The sequence below is a fragment of the Suillus discolor genome (genome assembly GCF_016758755.1).
Source record: "Suillus discolor strain FC423 chromosome Unknown F5147scaffold_61, whole genome shotgun sequence".
Classification (NCBI taxonomy): Eukaryota; Fungi; Basidiomycota; class Agaricomycetes; order Boletales; family Suillaceae; genus Suillus; species Suillus discolor.
This window is the reverse complement of record NW_024541308.1, coordinates 30745-48552: the sequence shown is the minus strand read 5'-3', so window position 1 is coordinate 48552 and position 17808 is coordinate 30745. Positions and strand designations below refer to the sequence as shown.

At 46.8% G+C, this 17808-nt stretch overlaps 7 protein-coding genes across 7 annotated transcripts; 1 reads left to right on the top strand and 6 right to left on the bottom strand.

The window, feature by feature from the left end:
* Positions 1–460: 460 nt before the first annotated feature.
* On the bottom strand, positions 461–1716 carry F5147DRAFT_713771 (uncharacterized protein). The gene is given in 4 exon segments (XM_041438425.1): positions 461–771; positions 859–958; positions 984–1058; positions 1078–1716. 4 exon segments carry the CDS (start codon positions 1127–1129, stop codon positions 636–638), a joined length of 363 nt encoding a protein of 120 aa, XP_041288857.1. The 5' UTR covers positions 1130–1716; the 3' UTR covers positions 461–635.
* Positions 1717–2473: 757 nt separating this feature from the next.
* Positions 2474–5530, bottom strand: F5147DRAFT_754784 (uncharacterized protein; the record flags this gene model as incomplete). The annotated part of the gene is made up of 11 exons (XM_041440302.1): positions 2474–2829; positions 2891–3139; positions 3386–3448; positions 3500–3842; positions 3895–3991; positions 4039–4070; positions 4110–4214; positions 4271–4400; positions 4456–4684; positions 4734–4935; positions 4982–5530. 11 exons carry the CDS (start codon positions 5528–5530, stop codon positions 2474–2476), a joined length of 2355 nt encoding a protein of 784 aa, XP_041288856.1.
* Positions 5531–6476: 946 nt separating this feature from the next.
* On the top strand, positions 6477–9070 carry F5147DRAFT_777628 (uncharacterized protein; the record flags this gene model as incomplete). Its single annotated transcript, XM_041442006.1, has 9 exons — positions 6477–6779; positions 6845–6928; positions 6986–7044; positions 7131–7479; positions 7539–7871; positions 7937–8308; positions 8362–8676; positions 8722–8748; positions 8783–9070. The coding sequence occupies 9 exons, from the start codon at positions 6477–6479 to the stop codon at positions 9068–9070; spliced, it is 2130 nt and encodes a 709-aa protein (XP_041288855.1).
* A 479-nt stretch (positions 9071–9549) lies between these two features.
* On the bottom strand, positions 9550–10587 carry F5147DRAFT_713764 (phosphoglycerate mutase-like protein). The gene is made up of 3 exons (XM_041438424.1): positions 10275–10587; positions 10146–10214; positions 9550–10077 (listed from the first exon to the last, which is right to left on the bottom strand). The coding sequence occupies exons 1-3, from the start codon at positions 10464–10466 to the stop codon at positions 9652–9654; spliced, it is 687 nt and encodes a 228-aa protein (XP_041288854.1). The 5' UTR covers positions 10467–10587; the 3' UTR covers positions 9550–9651.
* A 54-nt stretch (positions 10588–10641) lies between these two features.
* Positions 10642–12697, bottom strand: F5147DRAFT_713759 (uncharacterized protein). Its single transcript, XM_041438423.1, has 6 exons — positions 11928–12697; positions 11665–11876; positions 11471–11617; positions 11295–11419; positions 11124–11245; positions 10642–11075 (listed from the first exon to the last, which is right to left on the bottom strand). Exons 1-6 carry the CDS (start codon positions 12684–12686, stop codon positions 10824–10826), a joined length of 1617 nt encoding a protein of 538 aa, XP_041288853.1. The 5' UTR covers positions 12687–12697; the 3' UTR covers positions 10642–10823.
* Positions 12698–13229: 532 nt separating this feature from the next.
* F5147DRAFT_839604 (uncharacterized protein) lies at positions 13230–14686 on the bottom strand (the record flags this gene model as incomplete). Its single annotated transcript, XM_041444240.1, has 3 exons — positions 13230–14461; positions 14532–14558; positions 14620–14686. The coding sequence occupies 3 exons, from the start codon at positions 14684–14686 to the stop codon at positions 13230–13232; spliced, it is 1326 nt and encodes a 441-aa protein (XP_041288852.1).
* Positions 14687–16689: 2003 nt separating this feature from the next.
* Positions 16690–17561, bottom strand: F5147DRAFT_713754 (uncharacterized protein; the record flags this gene model as incomplete). Its single annotated transcript, XM_041438422.1, has 4 exons — positions 16690–17004; positions 17059–17337; positions 17389–17411; positions 17472–17561. 3 exons carry the CDS (start codon positions 17559–17561, stop codon positions 17070–17072), a joined length of 381 nt encoding a protein of 126 aa, XP_041288851.1. The 3' UTR covers positions 16690–17004; positions 17059–17069.
* Between the last annotated feature and the right edge of the window lie 247 nt (positions 17562–17808).

The following is a 17808-nucleotide window of genomic DNA, read 5'->3' as shown; positions in this document are numbered from 1 at the left end:
ATTCTACGAAGTCTTACATAAATTACGAGGACAGGCTGTAAGGATGTTCCGGAACTCGGTTGATACTACGTGGTGTGGACTCAAACAGCAGGTCCAGAGTCTAGGGGCAATGCATGCAGGAAATATGTCATGTCATCAATACTTGTCGCACTTGTGGTTTAGGTTACCCGTTACCGTATATCATGCTAATATGAGATAAGTATTTTATAGCAAAAACACGAGAAGCAATGCAATCACCTTGCGTGTGCGGGATTGCAAGAGCTCGAGACGCATATAGACCTAGAAGATGGAAAATGTGTAGCGGGCACAAATAATGGGCACCAGAAGCAACGTTAAGAGTTGAGATTAACCTTGAATATTATGATTCACAGAGCTAGCATGGGTGAATAATCATGAATATCAAACTGCGATACATATAAAAACGACACAATCGACACCAAGCGAGATATCAGTGAACCCCGATGAATTGTTCCCCATAGCTATCGACGCGGTCACAACATACAAATACCGAACTGTGACAAGCTAGTAAATCCACGGGCAAAGCTGACCTTAGGAAAGGGCCATCTCGGCGCAACAAGAAATCCACTGGCGGTTGTGACACCAATTTGACGAGAATAATATCTGGGATTTTGTCTTCAAGTAGTGACAAGCACGAAAACATCGAATGATTCGTTCAACGGCGCAATGTGCAAGTGGAACTGCGACACAAGACTTTTTGGAGGGGAACCATGAATATGCGAGGGTAAAAGCGTTTGGGCGCTGGCGCTGGGGCTTTCACAGGCCGATAATATGATTGTATGCGGGAGGTGGGCAACTACTGTTTTCCCCAGTTGTGACTATAATCTTTCCTTTAGGAACAATCTCAGTCGCAGCTGGGGAAGGTCGCTTGCGTGGTTCCTCACCAAAGACCTTTTGATTACTGGCGGATTATACGAAGGACCCCCCGGACCCTGAAATGCTGAAAGTGGAGGAGTGGAGGAGACAAAGTTGGTCGGGATTCGGGAACAGTGCTTTCCAGGCTTTGGCGTGGTAAGGGAACGAAGAGACGGACGAAAAAGCTATCCCTGCACCTTATACGATACATTAACGCAACTGGCAGAATGAAAACCACATTCGGTGAAGTATCCATGTTATCGAAACGTTCGAACTGACAGACGCGACACTACTTCAGTCACAGATCATCCTACCCGCACATGAACGCACATAATGCCAGCAACACTGCCCGTCTAACACCATACGCTACCCCATCCCCATAATACGACACCACCATCCTCCTTCCCGACATCTCCACGCTACAAACCAAATAATTCGCTATCAACTCTATAATCTCACAAACCAATCATATTCACTCGCCTATACGGAATCAAGGCCTCCATTGAAATCAGTCAAATCCAACAGAATCGGTCTCTCCACCACCTGAGAAACCACTCTACTACGTAATTTGCACTCAACCCGATTCCTATACCAGTCGCACTCGCGGCCGAGAACGCGTCCAGTAAAACCTTACCTACTCAGTTATTCCATTGCGCGATACTTATAAAGTCACCTTCCCTTCGAAAGATTGCATGTCTAAAACGCGCGGCAGGAACGGCGGACCGGTGGAGGCAAGCCTCACACCGGGGCATTCATGAATCTAGAGGTGCGGGGGGGCACAGGGGCCCCCAAGACTAGATAGTACTGTCTTACATAGAGTTACACTCTCAAAGACAAAAAATTGGATTAAAAAAAAAAAAAAAAGGGAACGAAGATGGATGAGGGGAGAAACATCATAAAGGTCTTCCTAGGGTGTGGGCAAGGACAAGGACAAAGCCGTCCTCAGGATGATTGGCAATAAACGAGGTAGAGGCATGAAAGAACACTCGGAGAGGGGGAGGGATTGTACGAAGTTTCTGCGAACACAGTCAGAGCCGAGTTAGAGTTTACATCCTCGATCGATCGAGGATATTTTGTGGGTAAGCAGAGGCGAAGATGCAGTGTCTAAGGGTGCCGGTCAGACCGGTGATCGACAGGCCGATCAATCTCCACGAGCCAAAGCCGTGGCTCGGCCTTAGTACTGTTGACATTTAATACACTCCAATTGGGAACCTCGTGCTTGATATCGACTGCAATGGGATGTCACAAGTCCTAAGAATGAAGACTATCAGCTCAAAAGGAGATAATACATACAGTATTGTTGCCGATGAGGTTGTCCGATCGACGATGATAGAACTTCACGCAGTGTAACACATCAGTAAAACCTCACTTTTATTTTCTGCTATTATCTCACTTTACCCGCCTTGGCGCCAGCGCTAAGGCGCGAAAATGAATATAAGGAGTGTTAATTGGGTGTCCTGAATTTTCTCAAAGGCGCCACAGAGTGGCTAAGTGAAATTGTCGGTGCAAAGGGAAATAAGGCACGTTCAGAACGAAAATAGTAGTATATAGTCAAATTGTGTTTAAGTAGCTACACGCTAGTATCCAAAACAAAGTGAAGTCAAAATGCAATCTCGAATGCGTGGTGATCAGCGTATTTGTTCACATAGTAGGCTTGAAATGCGTCATATGAATGATAAAATTTGAGCTCCCGGGGCACAAATTGCACGCCATACATGGGAATAAGATGCGCAGCACAATAAATAGAGTCAATATGAATGACCGCGTACCCTGGAGCACTGTCTGCTCCAAATCCAGGACGAACTATCCACATTCCTGTATCTTCATCTGGGGCGTCGCCAACTTTGTCGAACCAGCTTATTAGAGCGCAGGGATATAACCTGCCCCGGTACCTGAATGAGAAAAATGCACGAACACGGGCGACTTCGAGGCCTTGCATGCCAGGCAAACTGGAGTCTGTGTTGACGAAAACACAGTCATGGCGCTGGTACTCGTTCCTGCCAGATGGGGCAAGAACGAATGTGTTCAACACGCATACCACCGATCCCGCTCAAATCACTCGGCGCATAGAATCGTGATGATGCGGAATTGAAGACCGAGATTTTGCTAAGATAGAGGGGACATTCGGCGAGGGGTATATTAGATGGGTCACGAGGATCTTTAGGATGCAACTGTTGGAATAAGAAGCGTCTGAGGAGGTCAGGTAGACTAGGAATATTGAGTTCTTCGGCAAGTGCAGGAATAGTTTGAGCACATTTTTTGCCCTCTGTACATAGTTTATTAGGACATTCAAAAGGAAGAAAAAGAAGTCTTACGGCGTGTTTTTGCCAGCTGGACATTTGTAGAACCGTCGGACCATCATCAATTTCCAGGTCCTCATCGATGCCGATCAGCAGAGGTGCTGGTGCTGGTGCTGGTGGTGCCGGCACATTTTCATCAAGTTCATTGATCTGCTGTGCGGGTACTATTGTGCACATTAGTATATAGGATATCTCACGAACTGTTTACCCACCCAAGGCGTCCATAGTTACTGAGAGGCAAGTACCAGTTAACATTCCCCGACGTGTGAAGTCAGCTCATGCTGCGGAAAGTTTGTCGAGCCGTTGGTTGGTCACAAGTATTTGACCAAGTGCATTATAACGGCTGGATCGTCTCCATGGCTCCTTGACCGCTTTGATGTGCTTGTTTTTAGTAATCGATGAGCAGAGGCCGTTTGGTGCAGCAAACAATCGTATGTTTTGGACATAGTGCTTGAGTGAATGTTGACGAGGTAGGGAAAAGGTAGGAACCACTCCTGTCGTCCTGAAGATGTTATGGTAATGGTGAAAGCGTGAGAGAGCGTCTTCGATTTCGACTAGAGTGTCTTCTGTGATTATGTTACGACGGACTAGGTAACAAAATTCGAGAAGTGCACAAAAGGTGCGCACGACATCTACGGGTACATGACCCTCGATGGCAGGCAAGTAGACCTGAAGAATTAATAAGTTCTGCGACCATAGCATGACTAAATTGATGAATTACCTTCATCAGGGCCTTCGAATCATCTCCTGTCCATTGCTTGAAGCCACGTCCCTGAGGAAATCGTCGCAAGCCTGAAAATGAGGCGACAGTGGCAATTCTAAGACAATGAGTAATGTTATGTAGTCTAAATGCGGTCAAGCTTACCTGCAATCAATATCATCCATAATTTGATCCGCCTTTCATTTCGTATGCGTGTGTCTGAGGTATTTCTCGACCCATTCGACGAGGTGGTCCTTGAATGCTCCTTTGATGAGTTGATGGAGAATATCCGGTGAGATCATCTGATGGATGTCAGCTCTGGGGAAGTCGTTCGTAAATGCCTGTTAAAATAAGATCATTAAGAACGGTGCTGCAAGGAGTGCGCTGATTCACATACTACAAGTTCCCCGACTATTCCAAAGTCATCCCACAGGTCACCTAAGGAACCTTCTTGAATGAGTGCTTCTGTGTATTCGTGACAACGACGTAACACATCTTCGTCGAGATCCTCGCGAGATGCCATACATCTGCAAAAAAAATTGTAACTTATACAAAGATACATACTAGATGACAAAAACGTACTTAGGGCACCAACCACGCATGATACATGCTAACAGCGCTTGCTCCTCATAATCTGCTATGTATGGCCCTAGTCCGTATATAACCCGACGGTAGTGACCGTCTCCAAAACGAGTGACTTCGGGGGTTGTCATGCCTGGTTTCAGCGTGTTGAGAATCTTGGAGAGTGACGAATAGAACAGCTGTCGATGGAATTTTCGGAACACTGCCTCGGTAGCATGTTCCTTTGTAGCTGTAAAAATCAGTTAGTCATTATCGTAGAAGCCCGCACCATGACGCACTTTTCGGCATAGCAAGGAAGCCAATGACTGCTACTCCATCACGATGGGCTCGTCGAACATTGTTGCGAATGTTCCCAATTGAGGCGTATAGCGGATAATACTCATTATTACCTGTCCCGACTGAAACTGTCGTTTTGTCACTGCCAAGGATGACAGGGACAAACGTAGAGCCGAGCGTGCTCGGGTCCTTAGCTATTTCATCCTACATACAGAATTAGCAGTCATTACCAGATGAAGACTGCACTTACTGCCTGATCCCATGCCCAGTCACCAGACATAAAATCCTTCCACTGGCGCTTGTCGCCCTCGGTTGAATATTCTCGATAGGGGCAGTAGTCTACTTCACTGGCGTATGTTGGATTTGCAAGCATATTGCACACGACTTCACGTGGGTCACGAAACCAGACTTCGTATTTGTCGTCCATCCACGGCTTGGTACCATCTTCAGGTCTCTCACCATCGTAAGTTACTGTAAAATTTTGCCAATTCACGTCCCCAAATGGTGAATTATCGATGACGTCATACAGATCACGATGATCTGCGAATGGCGGCTTGTCGCCATGTTTCGCAAGGGTAGACACCCATAAATCCAGCAACCGGTTGATTTGACCTGCCGGCATCTGATTTTGCGTATACAGGAACTCTGCCGTTTCGAATTCTGTACGATTGCGAAAGGGTGTCCAGTCACCAGTTGCTACGTTCTCCAAAGGTGGGGGTGGAGTGCCAGGGAGGAGGAATATACCATCCGCATTGCATGGTCTGGCTGTAATCACATTCAGCCACAGTGACAGAATCATGCGAATGAACTTACCATTGAGACCCGTATGATAGTTTTGATACAGGTGATCCCCAGGCCCAACGAATTCCATATCAACGTTTGGTTGAGGCGATGGTTGATGTTGGTGCTCCAAGTCGGCATATCCTTCATCCACATCCATGTCGATATCGTGGTCGACATGAGGCTGTGGGCTTGGCAGACGGGGCTCTGGTATGATGGGTTCCGGAGAGCGTTGGTGGTTGTCCTGAGGTAGTACTGGCGGGATGGGATGTGCTGAAATGTGATGTTTTGTTCGCCCGGCAATAGTTTTGAACCACCTTGGACAACTTCTACATGGTAGTTGGAGCGAACTATGGTCGCGACGGCGTAGTTGACTCCGTGGAATGTTATCGGGCATTGCAGCAATACTAGACTAGAATGATGTTCAGTTCTGGCGATTTGTACATTGAAAGGTGGAAAACTCACCAATCAGAGATCTGCGTGTTGAAAGGCGGAAGGATTACCAGTATTAGCTCTGGTGGTTCGCACACCGGAAGGACTGCCAGTATTAGTTCTGGCGGTTCACGCGTTGAAAGGTGAAGGATTGTCAGTACTAGTAGCTCTGGCACATTGAAAAGAGGAAAAATCACCAATAGGAAATCTGTGCGTTCAAAGGTGGAAGGATTGCCTATGTTAGCTTGGAAATCTGCGCGTTGAAAGGTGAGAGCTCTAGCAAACAGCAAAGTTGAAAAGAAAGACGGCAAACTTACGTCAATTAAGGACAATTCAGTACACATGCAGACCCAGTTGCAAAGGACGCTGTAAATGACTAGACTGACGAATTGAATCTTTAAAGTTTCGGGTTGATTTAAGTAAGGAACTTACAAATTTGCAGTCAAACTTCAACTACACGTTGTCCTTGACATTTTTTTCACCCATCTCAAGCTTGCCACAGCACTCATTTAATCTGCTACTTGTCAGCAATTATGTCCGATATCACTGAGGGAATCCGCACTCGCCGAGACAATAAGTTCAAACACCTGGGCTTGCCAGACCTGCCAGTGCAAGGACGGGTTCCGCAACGTAGCAAGGCCCAGAAAGCAGAGGACGACAAAATCCTTGAGGAAGCCCGCCAAGCTCAAGAGCGGGCTGCAGTTGAGGGGCTGCAGCGGCTTGCTGCAATGCAGATGGAGATGGAGGAGGCAGAGGAACAAGGCGTGGCGACTAAACCAAAGCCAGTCAAACCCCGTGCTCGCCCTGTCAAGAAAAAAGTAGTGCCTGCCAAACCAGTAAGAAGCTCCTGGCAGCAGGAAGCGCTGGTGTTACTAGTATCATGAATACTGACTCACCCAAGGCTGGTACCGGCGTCGAGGACCAAGAAGAAAGCAGCCAGGACACCAACATTGAGGACGGAACAAAGAAGAAGAACCAGAGGGCCGTCAAAACGTCTCTGAAGGACGCAATCAACAATGCATGAGGCTCACTCACAGGAAAGGTTGAGTTAATTCAGGGGCCACGTGTTGGCGACAAGAAAGGAAAGTCTTCTACCGCGACGTGTGTCTTTTTGTTCCGATCAAAACCACGATGTTGATGCTGACTGAATTGACTCTTTTTTTTCTTAACTTGACCTCAAAATTCAGGACCAACCCCAAGTTTTCATTGATAAAGCGCGTTGATGGTTGGATTTCTGATATTTCACCAGACGCAACCGAACTACTCAAAACTTCCAGCGCTTCTAAGACTCGTACCACTGCCTCAGCTTTGTCATTGGCGCATGGGCCACCAAGCAGTGCTTTATCCAGTTCCTGCGCTACATCAGTTTTGGCCATAACTACCAAGTCCTCCAAATCTAAGGCCCCCCCTGCTCTAGCTAATGCATCTGACGCTCCCAAGGCTCTTGTTGGCGGCTTTGATGACGAGTCGGATGATTCTCAGGAACGTTTGGATGCCTTCATTCAAAAGACGAAGGGGAAGCAGTCTTCACTTAGGGTGCGTACTAGATGTTTTGTAATAAATTCTAATTCTAATGCACAAAGCCAATTATATAGATTACCTCAGATGCAATGCCTGAGGATGCGCTGTATTCAACAGAGGACTTACAGGATATTGATATCAACGCACCGATGGACCTGGACAATGCATTGGTGGACCTGGAGGACAATTTGTTTGAGGGCAAAGATGCCAGGATGTCCAAGGCGGTGGACAGTGACAGCAGCCTAAGCGATGGAATCTTGTTCCGTCGGAGTAAGAAGCGCAAGCTTGCAGACACCAAATCCTCCACCCTCGTCTTGGAGAGTACCCCCTACGAGGATACATCAGATGTTGAGGTTATTGATGTCCCTTCAGGCCCTGTCGCAATGGCCAATACAATGAAGACGGCTGTGCGTTTGACCTCTTCAGTAAGCTTATTTTATTGATGATTATCACAACTTATATTCTCTGACAGACTGCCGTCGCCGTCTCCCAGTCGGCCACCACAAAGATGCAACCACCTGCAAAGAAGGTGAAAATTGAAGAGGACGTTGATGCCAGCACCACGCAACTAACGCTCACAGCCCCACCTGGCTATTGGATCGAGAAGCAATACAAGACGCGCTCGAGCTACCGAAACTATCATCTCCCTCCTCATTGCCAAGATCAACGGTGGCCGAAGCAGTTCCTCCCAACACTTTACCTGTGGGCCGGGAGTCAAAATGACCTCTGGCAATTCTTAGACGCTCCTCTGGTCAAGGCACTCCAATCCATTTATGATGTCGTGTATTCAGAAGAATCAGATCTTGATTACAAGGTGACCGCTCAAGGGTCTGTCTTTGGCATTGTAAGTCGCATTTTTTTTCTGTCACTATTACTAACGGTTACAATCTCAATCAGGCCACCCAACGTCTCGCAGAGTGGCGCAGCAATTTTGGATCAATGGGACTGGCTATTATGATGGATTTTTTCACTAGGAATGCTGACACTGATCCAGAAACACTTGCTGACGCGCTTCTGGAGGACTTCGCTTTCATTTATGAGGACATGGAAAACCTAGACCCGATGCAAGCCTTCCAGTCTCCATTCATGTTGCAGCTCTTCGCAACCGCTCATCTTCACGCCATTCTCGGGCATGTTGAAGTCCCCGCACTTAAAACATATGTGCTGTCCGTCGTCGGGATGACTGGTGTTATTGGCATTTGTGCAGCTTCAGTAAGTACTCTGTACATTCAAGTAACATTACTGATAATTCTACAGCTCGAGCGCGCCATCAAACGTCTCCGTGTCAATGCCATTGACATTGATGTGGACACCCTAGATCTGGGTCCCTGCACAAATGAAGCGCAAGCTGTGGACACCGAAGACCTTCAACAAGGCCACCGGCAAGGATAGCACTACCGAGAATGCCTTCTCCATCAACAACTGGGGATCAGTAACTGCGTCATACGTGGTTGCTATCAAGGCGAAAGGAGACGACTACATGAGGACCACAACATTAACGGCTCGGAAATTGCTGAAGAAATCGGGCAGTGTCGGCCTCCAGAAGTACTTTCGCACTGATGATGACGGCTCAGAGGCCGTTGACATCCGCGCCATCCTGTGGTAACGAAGATTGATTCTTTTTTTCCTTTATTGACGAGCTGATATCATTCTATAGATGTCATTTCTGCACTGCTCACTGCAAGTTTCCAATTGTGCGGCGCCCGTCTTCAAACCATTGCATTTTGCCTATCCCACCATCGCTCCGGTTTGCTCGTTTTGTTTTTCATTATCCGCATTTCATATCCTTTAATCTCCTTTTCTTTCGTTTTACATTCATTTTCGCTCTTACAATCACTGCCCTTTCTTCCTATTTTGACCACTTTTTCACACTTCACATCGCCATTTACTCCATTTTAACCAATGTTTTGTACTTTGTATTGGACAATGTGACGCTGTTTGCGCTATTATTACTGCTTTTTTTGTCGGTCAATGCCTAGTAAGTGACTTTTAAGAGCAATAAAGTAGAATTCAGAGGGCGAGTGGCCTTTTTCTCAAATTTTCCGCCATCTCTTTCATGTCACCCCAATGGCTCCTCAAACCCGGTTAAAGTGAGAAAATAAGGATAAATTAGGATTCATCACCAAAAATAAAAGTGAGGTTTTACTGATGCATCTAAGTTGGTATGTGTAACAAAGCTATGGAAAATCACGATTTAAGTGCATCCATATCTGCATTGTCCTGCAGAATTTGAATCCCGGTTAGATGTGAGGCATCTCCGTACCGGACAACAGTAGACCCAATCCTCTGTTCTGATCCAGATCCAATCGTGCTATATTCCACCACTGATAAACTAGCATTAGGTATTCTTGGAGAAGCTCTTAACAGATCTTCGGTGCACTCCAACACCCCAGTCGCTATCATGAACTTGAAAAATGATTTTATAAGCCATCCGTGCGATGTAACCAGAATGTTTCGACATCTTCCGTCAGGATTATTGGCAAGTGATGAGATGTATGGAACAATCTCGCGATTATACCACCCGGCGGATCGCTCGACCATGGCTTCCACGGGTTCAAGGGAGGGTTCACTTGGGTTCGCTGGCCCCTTGGTTCCTTGTAACTTCCCCATGAACTATGAGGAGAACCCACATAACGGTGAGTTCAGGATCACTGCCAGGGAGTTACAAACGCATAACTTACCCTCTCTCTCAGATCTTGATCTTTCACCAAGATGACATCGGGATGATGCTGCAGAATTATCTCAGCCGTCTGCAATCAACATAGTACATTTTAGATTTGATCAACCTTAGTGCCTCTCAAGAAACGTACCTTGGACGCTCTTGAAAGATCGCTCGTGAAAGCTTTGTCGAAATGGATCGCCTTCAACGCTTCTCCAGTCATAGAGGCCTGAGTTTCTCCTAGATCATTGAGCTGGGAATCAGCTTGACCTTGGATAATTCTTGCACGGTTCCATTCAGTCTCCCCGTGTCGGATCACATATAAACGAGCGATTACCGTCATGATTGCCCTAGTGGGGGTGAAAGAGGGCAAGGTTGGCAAACAACGCAGAGGCACAGATACGAACGTAATGATCTCACCGGCACCGGAAACATCCTATCAATACATCACCCCAACATATTCCTGCGATTTGAAAGTCAAAAATAATCATGCTGAGTGAATTTCTTATCTCACCAAATAGCATCAAACATCTGCTTATTCCTAATATGTAATACCCCTATGTAGTGTACGCCACGACAACGGGACTGGAGATTCATTTAGAAAGATACAACACGAGATACGATGTTACAGAATTACTACATAGGTACTGTCTTGAATGCATATGTGGAGAACAGTGGACATGCTTCGCTTGTTTTCGGTCTAGAGTTCATCGCCAGCGCTTTTCATCTTCTCCCCGCCCCATTTAATGCTTTCGGCAGCGCCTTTCACCTTCTCATTAAATCCTTGCTCCTGTAGCTTGCTCTTGGCACACTCAGCATAATCGGCATTCTTGCCTTTCGCATTATCGCCCTTCTGAGAGCACCAATGCCACGCGCTATCTTTCTTATCCTCCGCGTACGCACGGGCATCACTAGTCTTCTCAGAAGCGTAGTGCAAATGGCCACTCAGGAGCTAATGAAGAGTTAGTTCGAATGAGCAAACAATCGCACGTAAACCAACCTCGAGAATTCTGGCCAATCTATCCTCCACCGCGCCAACGCCACTGTTAATAATCTCATTCAGCTTTGTGAAGATTGTCTCAGCACGGTTAGATGTCTGAACCCAGCGGATGCGAGTCTCCTCTGCAATATATAAACACCAAATAGAGGAGATGAAAATTTAGACACGTACGCAATAACCCGGGTCTATTCGTGGGGAGTGCAGCTTCGCTGACACCACGCTCGCGAAGGTAAGCACGTAAACGAGCATCCGGCCATACGAGGTATGCAGCAGTGCGCGTAGAAACGTCGTTATATCTAAATAGGATATCAACACATATCAAAGCGCGTCGGAGGAATGGTACGCACTGCCTATCGATCAAGCTCACCAACTCATCACGCTTTTTTTGTGCAAAGTTTCTATCATCAGTGTATCCGTGTTGAGAAAGCCATCGACGAATGTCTGAATCGTTCCAAGCGTCCCATACGCTGTCCGAGGCAGAAGCGTAGTTGTCCCTGTAAAGTGATTAGGATCTGGCAAAAGATGAAGGCGCACTACTGACTCGACCATCTTTACCAGTTCATCACGTTTCTTTTGTGCGTCACTATTGAGGAGACCATGCTTGACGAGCCAAGACTTCAATTCACTGTCAGACCAAACACTCCAAACCTTGTCGGGTGAGGAGTAATAATACTTCTTCATCTCCCCAAGTAAGGTAGAGCGTGATGCAGTATCGGAAGGTGAAAGAAGGTTATGCGAAATTAGCCATTCGCGCTTCAAAATATGTCAACAGAATCCACAACTCTGAAGCAGGTATATACATACCATATACGAGTCGCTCCAGACGTTCCATACTGGCTCTACGGCTGTACGACAATAGTCGTTGGCGAGTTTCGTGAGCTCGGTGCGGGTGCTAGCCTTTCTAGCTTCAACTACTCCGTGATCTTCGAGCCAAGATCTGAGATAGTTATCATCCCAAGCTGAGTATACATAGTCCCTGCTGTCGTCGAAAGCACGAACAACATCATGGGTAGCCTGAGCTACGACGCTGCTCGCACTTTTAGACGCGTGGTATAATGTATCTGTAGCATCGGAGTATGCGGAAGTGGCGGTTTCAGATGCAATGGAAGAGTAGTATGATGCGGCGTTGATATAGGAGCGATGCTTCTGTTTAGCAAGCAAAAGAAGCTGTTCGCGGGGTCCAGAAGGTGCTACCACGCCATGCTCGAGCAGAAATGCTCTCAATTTGCTCTCGTCCCAGGTGTCGAAGGAATTCTCCTGCAAGTCCTGGAATGCGTGCTGAGCACGAGTATATCTATCATAGCTCCATTGCCTGCTTGCATCAGCGTATGCACGAGACTGTTCAGCAAATGACGGGGGTGGAGGAGGGGGAGAAGCCCAGTTCGCCGCTACGAGGTCGTGAAGCTGAGATTGATCAAAATGAGAGGGGACCTTAATGTGGTGGTCTTCAAGCCAGAAGTGCAAATCGGAATGGGACCATTTGTCATATTCAGAGCCAAACCAGCTCGATGCGTATGCTGAACCGATGAAGAGAATAACATAGACAGAACGCCTGAAGTGCATGTTTGTGTTGAAAGAGGAGCAGAAAGGATAACGGGGGAGCACGTACTTATAGGAGCCCTGATTGAGATGACGTCAGTAACACCAAGTTCATGACACATGGCTCCAAATAAAACGGAACCAACCTTTACTAGTGCAATTTCGATCAAATTCTTCACAGCCATTCTCTTCGCAGACTTGAACTAGACCTGACAAGCCGCCGCGTCAAGGGATCACAAGTGTATCTTTCACTAGGGTTCGGATTCGGCCCTTCACCTTGCTCCGTGGCATGCGGTTTTTCTCGGCAGCTTGTTCGTCGGGCGAGCAAACACCATATAGAGTCATTCGATGCAGCGAGCGCTATAAGAAAACCACATTGAATATTGAATATTGAATGTCAGAGGGTTGTCAGAGGGTGTGTACAACTTGATCGAAGGCTATAGTAGGCGTTAATAGTACAGCCCCACTTTGGATGACTCATGTGGAATAATCACGGTAATCACATATGAAGCCAACTCAAATAATTTACGCCACTTGAAGCTTGAAATGGGCATCATAGTACAGAGTCTAGTTGGTATCAATATCCAGCTTACATTCTATTTTAAGGGTAGGAATGATGGCAATGAAGTCGCCCTGCTGCTCCGGCGGTGGTATTACTACAGCGTCGAAAATCAGTATCTCCAGGGGACATTTCGACCGTCTGAGAAACGTCAGCAACTCTTCATGAGGGGACGACAGAAATCCATAGCGAATTTCGAGGGTGCGCAACTTAGGGAGTATGAGTGCTCTGAACAGTATAGGGAGTGGGTTAGATTCGAAGCGCCCGGGACAAATGATGCACAATGATCGAAGATTCGCATGTGTAAACCTCATGCACTGAACACGAGTATCCATGGACACTGGTTGACTGAAGATAAGCTCGCACGAGGAGAGGTTGGGACATAGAAAGAGGAAATGGAACACATTTCGCGGACGAATGGCGATCTCGACGTGTGTTAGGTGGGCCCATACAGGATTGAGAGAATGTAAACAGTCCGGGCCAAATATCCGGTCTATGATCTTGAGACTACGCACAGTGGACGGTAGCTGCGAGAGAGATTGTGCAATGGCTGAAGCATCGAACCAGTCGCCAAAGCATACGGTAAGCTCCTGAAGTCCTGCAGGGAGGTCTTCTAGCAAATGTTCTGGTTCAACATCGTCCCAGAATACGATATCAAGAGATGAGACTCGGCTCATGCAAGGTTGAAGAAGCTGTCGTAATTTGGCCGTCCCACCTTTGGCGTATCCAGGGCGGAGTTGTAATGAGAGTGGATAGTCTTGTGATCGCTTGAGCCATGAATCATAGTAGAAAATTGACCGCTTCCATTCGGTGCGGTCATCGCCGACGTCAAAAGAGAGTTTGCACCACAAGTTGGCCATGCGCTCAGCAACATCCCTCCATCGGTGGCATACTCTGGCCAACTGCATGGGAGACGGGTTTGATCTGCGGCTCAGATAATTGCTGTCCATAAGATAGTAGTCAAAAATCTTGGACAAAACTTTAGTTGGAAAGCGCTCGAGAGCCGATCGAAGTCCTTTGTTCAGGTTCGCCGACTCAATGATTTTATCATGCTTTTTCGCAAGCTGATGGCCAAGGTCTTTTGTTTTATCCATGACAGTGTGCGCGAGGTCCAAGGTCTCGTGCGAGATCACGTCCAACTCTTGATGTCGTTCAGTAATAATGGTATTGATATCCTGGTCTTTGAGCCCCAGGGCAGAGCGACTAAACTTTCGCGACCTGCAATACGGGGTACCAAGGCCTAGGATCTTGTCATCGTCAATATGGCATCAGTTTTGATACCATCAGAGATAGATAATGAATAAACAAACTGGTGTGACCGCTCGTGAATGCATCAGCTAAAACGATTGACGCTTGTCATGACACGATTGCTGGTGATTTGCGGAATTGATCACTCACAATATTTTGTGGTGTATCTGAGGACATCGACTCCCCGGTTTGCTGTCGTCTTCTGGACTTTCTGCATGTTGTTTGCTAGAGCCGAGTGGAGAGAAAATGTTGACTTAAGTATGTTCGAGGGGGACAAAGATCTTAGACGGTGAAACACACAAAACCATCCTTTCTGCAGCGCTGATCTTTGATGTTCTGTGTTTTTAGACAACAGAACACACATGGAGAATAAGCAACAAAGACCCGGACCATAATGCATAATGTATGACGTTGCGTTGGAACTGAGTTGCAGCCACCTGCATGGATTATACTCCCGACTCCCACGATAAATGGCTTGGTTTCAAAACTGTACCAAGGTCCAACGACAATCCTTCGTAGGCCTGATAGTTTGCAAGTTTGACTCATGTGCTTAGTTCGAAGTCAGGCGGGCTACATCGAGGTCCTCAAGTACCTGTGCTTGACCTAAGGCCCCTCATTTGTTCCGCCATGATTCTGTCTTGAATCGTTTGGGAAATGGATTGCTGACGATTTGAGAGCCGGTTGACTGCGGAAACAAAAGTCGTTCCCGAACGAGAAACATAATCCATTACGGGGGCGAGGAGTTGAGCGGAACGACCTGATAAACGTTTGTAGCCTTGTCACACGCAGGTGGTGAACCAAGCCACATCACGCACGCTAAGCATTTGACATATTGGAAATTGAGCAATTTGAAAAATGACAGTACTGAGCTGCTAGCTATATAGGCCAGTACCAGAACACTAGCAGCTGCCGGTATACTAGCTAGAATATCGCACCGCACTCGATGAAAGTAAACATGGCGTCTTTGTAGGGGATGGTCGTAGTAACAGCTACATTTAGGCCAAAGACGATATGCGATTTCGGACCAGACGCTGAGAACAAAATCAAGCGCGAACCAGCTTTCATTGAGGGTTAGGCGCCGGCTTTAGCAGCATAAGAGTCAAGGCACGCAGGAAACCACTGAGCTGAACAAAGACAAGTATTCGAGGCATTCGAGGGCCGCTGGCGCCGTTACAATAATGTCTACTGCCGTGTCGGCACCCTTTCTAGAGAGCGCGAGGTTCCAATGCTTCCACCTGGCTCGCAGCTGTCTTCTTGCCATCATGCGGCAAGGCCCGACTTCGGAAAACTAGGCCTACTATGTACTTTCATACGGTGTGTATGTAAACCTGGAGCAAGTCTTTTAAAAAAATTTCGAATCTTTGTACCAGCCGCTACAAGCTTTATTTCAACAGTAACTCTTACACTGGCACCTACTGGCACTATCCAATATGATACATCTCCACTCCTGGAAAATCAATCATCGCTTACTTGCGCTCACTTCTGGTAATCAAATAACTTATGGCAGTACTCATCACCTCAGCGTGAACAACCGATCGTTGCAGAATTCCAGCATGTATCCTGGACCGGCCTCGGCCGGCATTCATAGGCGGGAGTCTAATGGCATATTTCGCCCGTTTTTGGGGGTCCGGAGTCAGAAGCGTGTTTTCTGAACCAACTGCTGTACGGGTGAGCTATGTGTGTATTTCCATTCCTTCCTCATGATCAAGGGGAACTTATTATCTACGAGCCCCAACAGATTCATTAGAGAAGTAGAAGTAGCTTCCAAGATCGCAGAGTAGTAAGTGTTGTTTACGATTCAAAATAATGCATATACCCTGATGAACGACCCGGGCATTTGTTCATAAGTTCGCCCCAAACAGATGTTGAGATAATCCATGGCAAATCTGCGGCACCAAACATTCTTCTGGGACGATTCATGTCTTGCTACTAGTGAGTCACTACCCAAAGATAAATTCTTTGGAGTTTTATCTGTTCCTGGCTCATGTGTTCTTCAGATACAAATACTTACTTATCATGACCTCTGAATGGGTGGCGTGGAGGAGGTGAATTATATTGCATCATTTCAATCACAAAAGAGTACTGATTTGTGCATGTATTAACACATTTCTGTTGGAATATTCAACGTTACACAATGATGCATTAGGAGACGGCTGACTTACCACCATGCCACCCTTTCCGCTGCTTCCCGTATAACAACCACTTCACTGAGTTATGGTATCGTCGATATATTTGCCTACTGGAGTAAGCTCATTCGATTTAGGTTGACTGCAATTATTGCCCACTGTCATGTTCTCGCCTCTGGTGCCCTTCTTCGTTGACACCCTTCCTACATAGGCGATTTGGATTGACCAGGCGGCACAAATGAGGAAAACCACATTCATCACAAGCTCGCGCACGCTGAACCCGGGTTCTTTCCAGAAGCAGAAGCTACGATAAAGGCCACTGAAGGCGTTAAGTCCGCCCGTCGTAGCTGGAATCATAAGAACATCAGCAGCCACTCTTTCGGTTTAGCATGAACAGTTCACCAAAACTGTAAGTCGCAGACGGAACTGATCAGCCTGAAAAGCGTTAAAGTATCCAATACAGAACAATGCGTACTATATTTTCCCCGCTCTGCCTAGTTTTTCGTTGCTTGGACTCAAGGCTTCGCGGAACTGTGCTTGCGCTTTTGGACCCCACTCGGAAATACTGCTTCCGGCCTGCTTCGGTGCTACTAGTCGAAGACAGCACCAATAGCATCCGACAAAAAACACGCATGCGAGAAATATGGACCTCGCCCCAAGCATGTACACGGCAACATAGTCGGCATATGGCGTCAGTACCGGAATGGTTGAGCCAAGATAGATAAAAATGACTGCAATGCTGGCTCGCAAATTCTAGATCATCGTAGTCAAGAAGAAATTCACAATTCACCAGAAACCATTGATGATGTTAGAACTGTCAAGGAGTAGTGGTCAGTTTCATATCACAAATTCTCTCTACTAACTGTTTGCTTACAGGAGAACGATACCAGTACCGATGACTCGCAAGACGTTCTTGACAGTCAACTTCTCAGTCGGCGATGGAGGAGGCCCAGGCACGTTTGACATGATACTGTTCAATTTCACTCGTGAAGGTGAAAAATGATGCTAGTATCGGGGCTGAGTGGTATACTTATATGCACCGCCAGCTGCCGAGGCGTTGGACAGTAGCCTCACTGAGCCGATGTGAATGCTATTCTGGCCATCAATGCTGCGGACTCACGATGTCACATGTTCAGGTACAACACATAATTCGTAACGGCAGTGTTTCATCGAACAAAAATATGTATCCTCTACTTGTTGCATCTCACGCCCA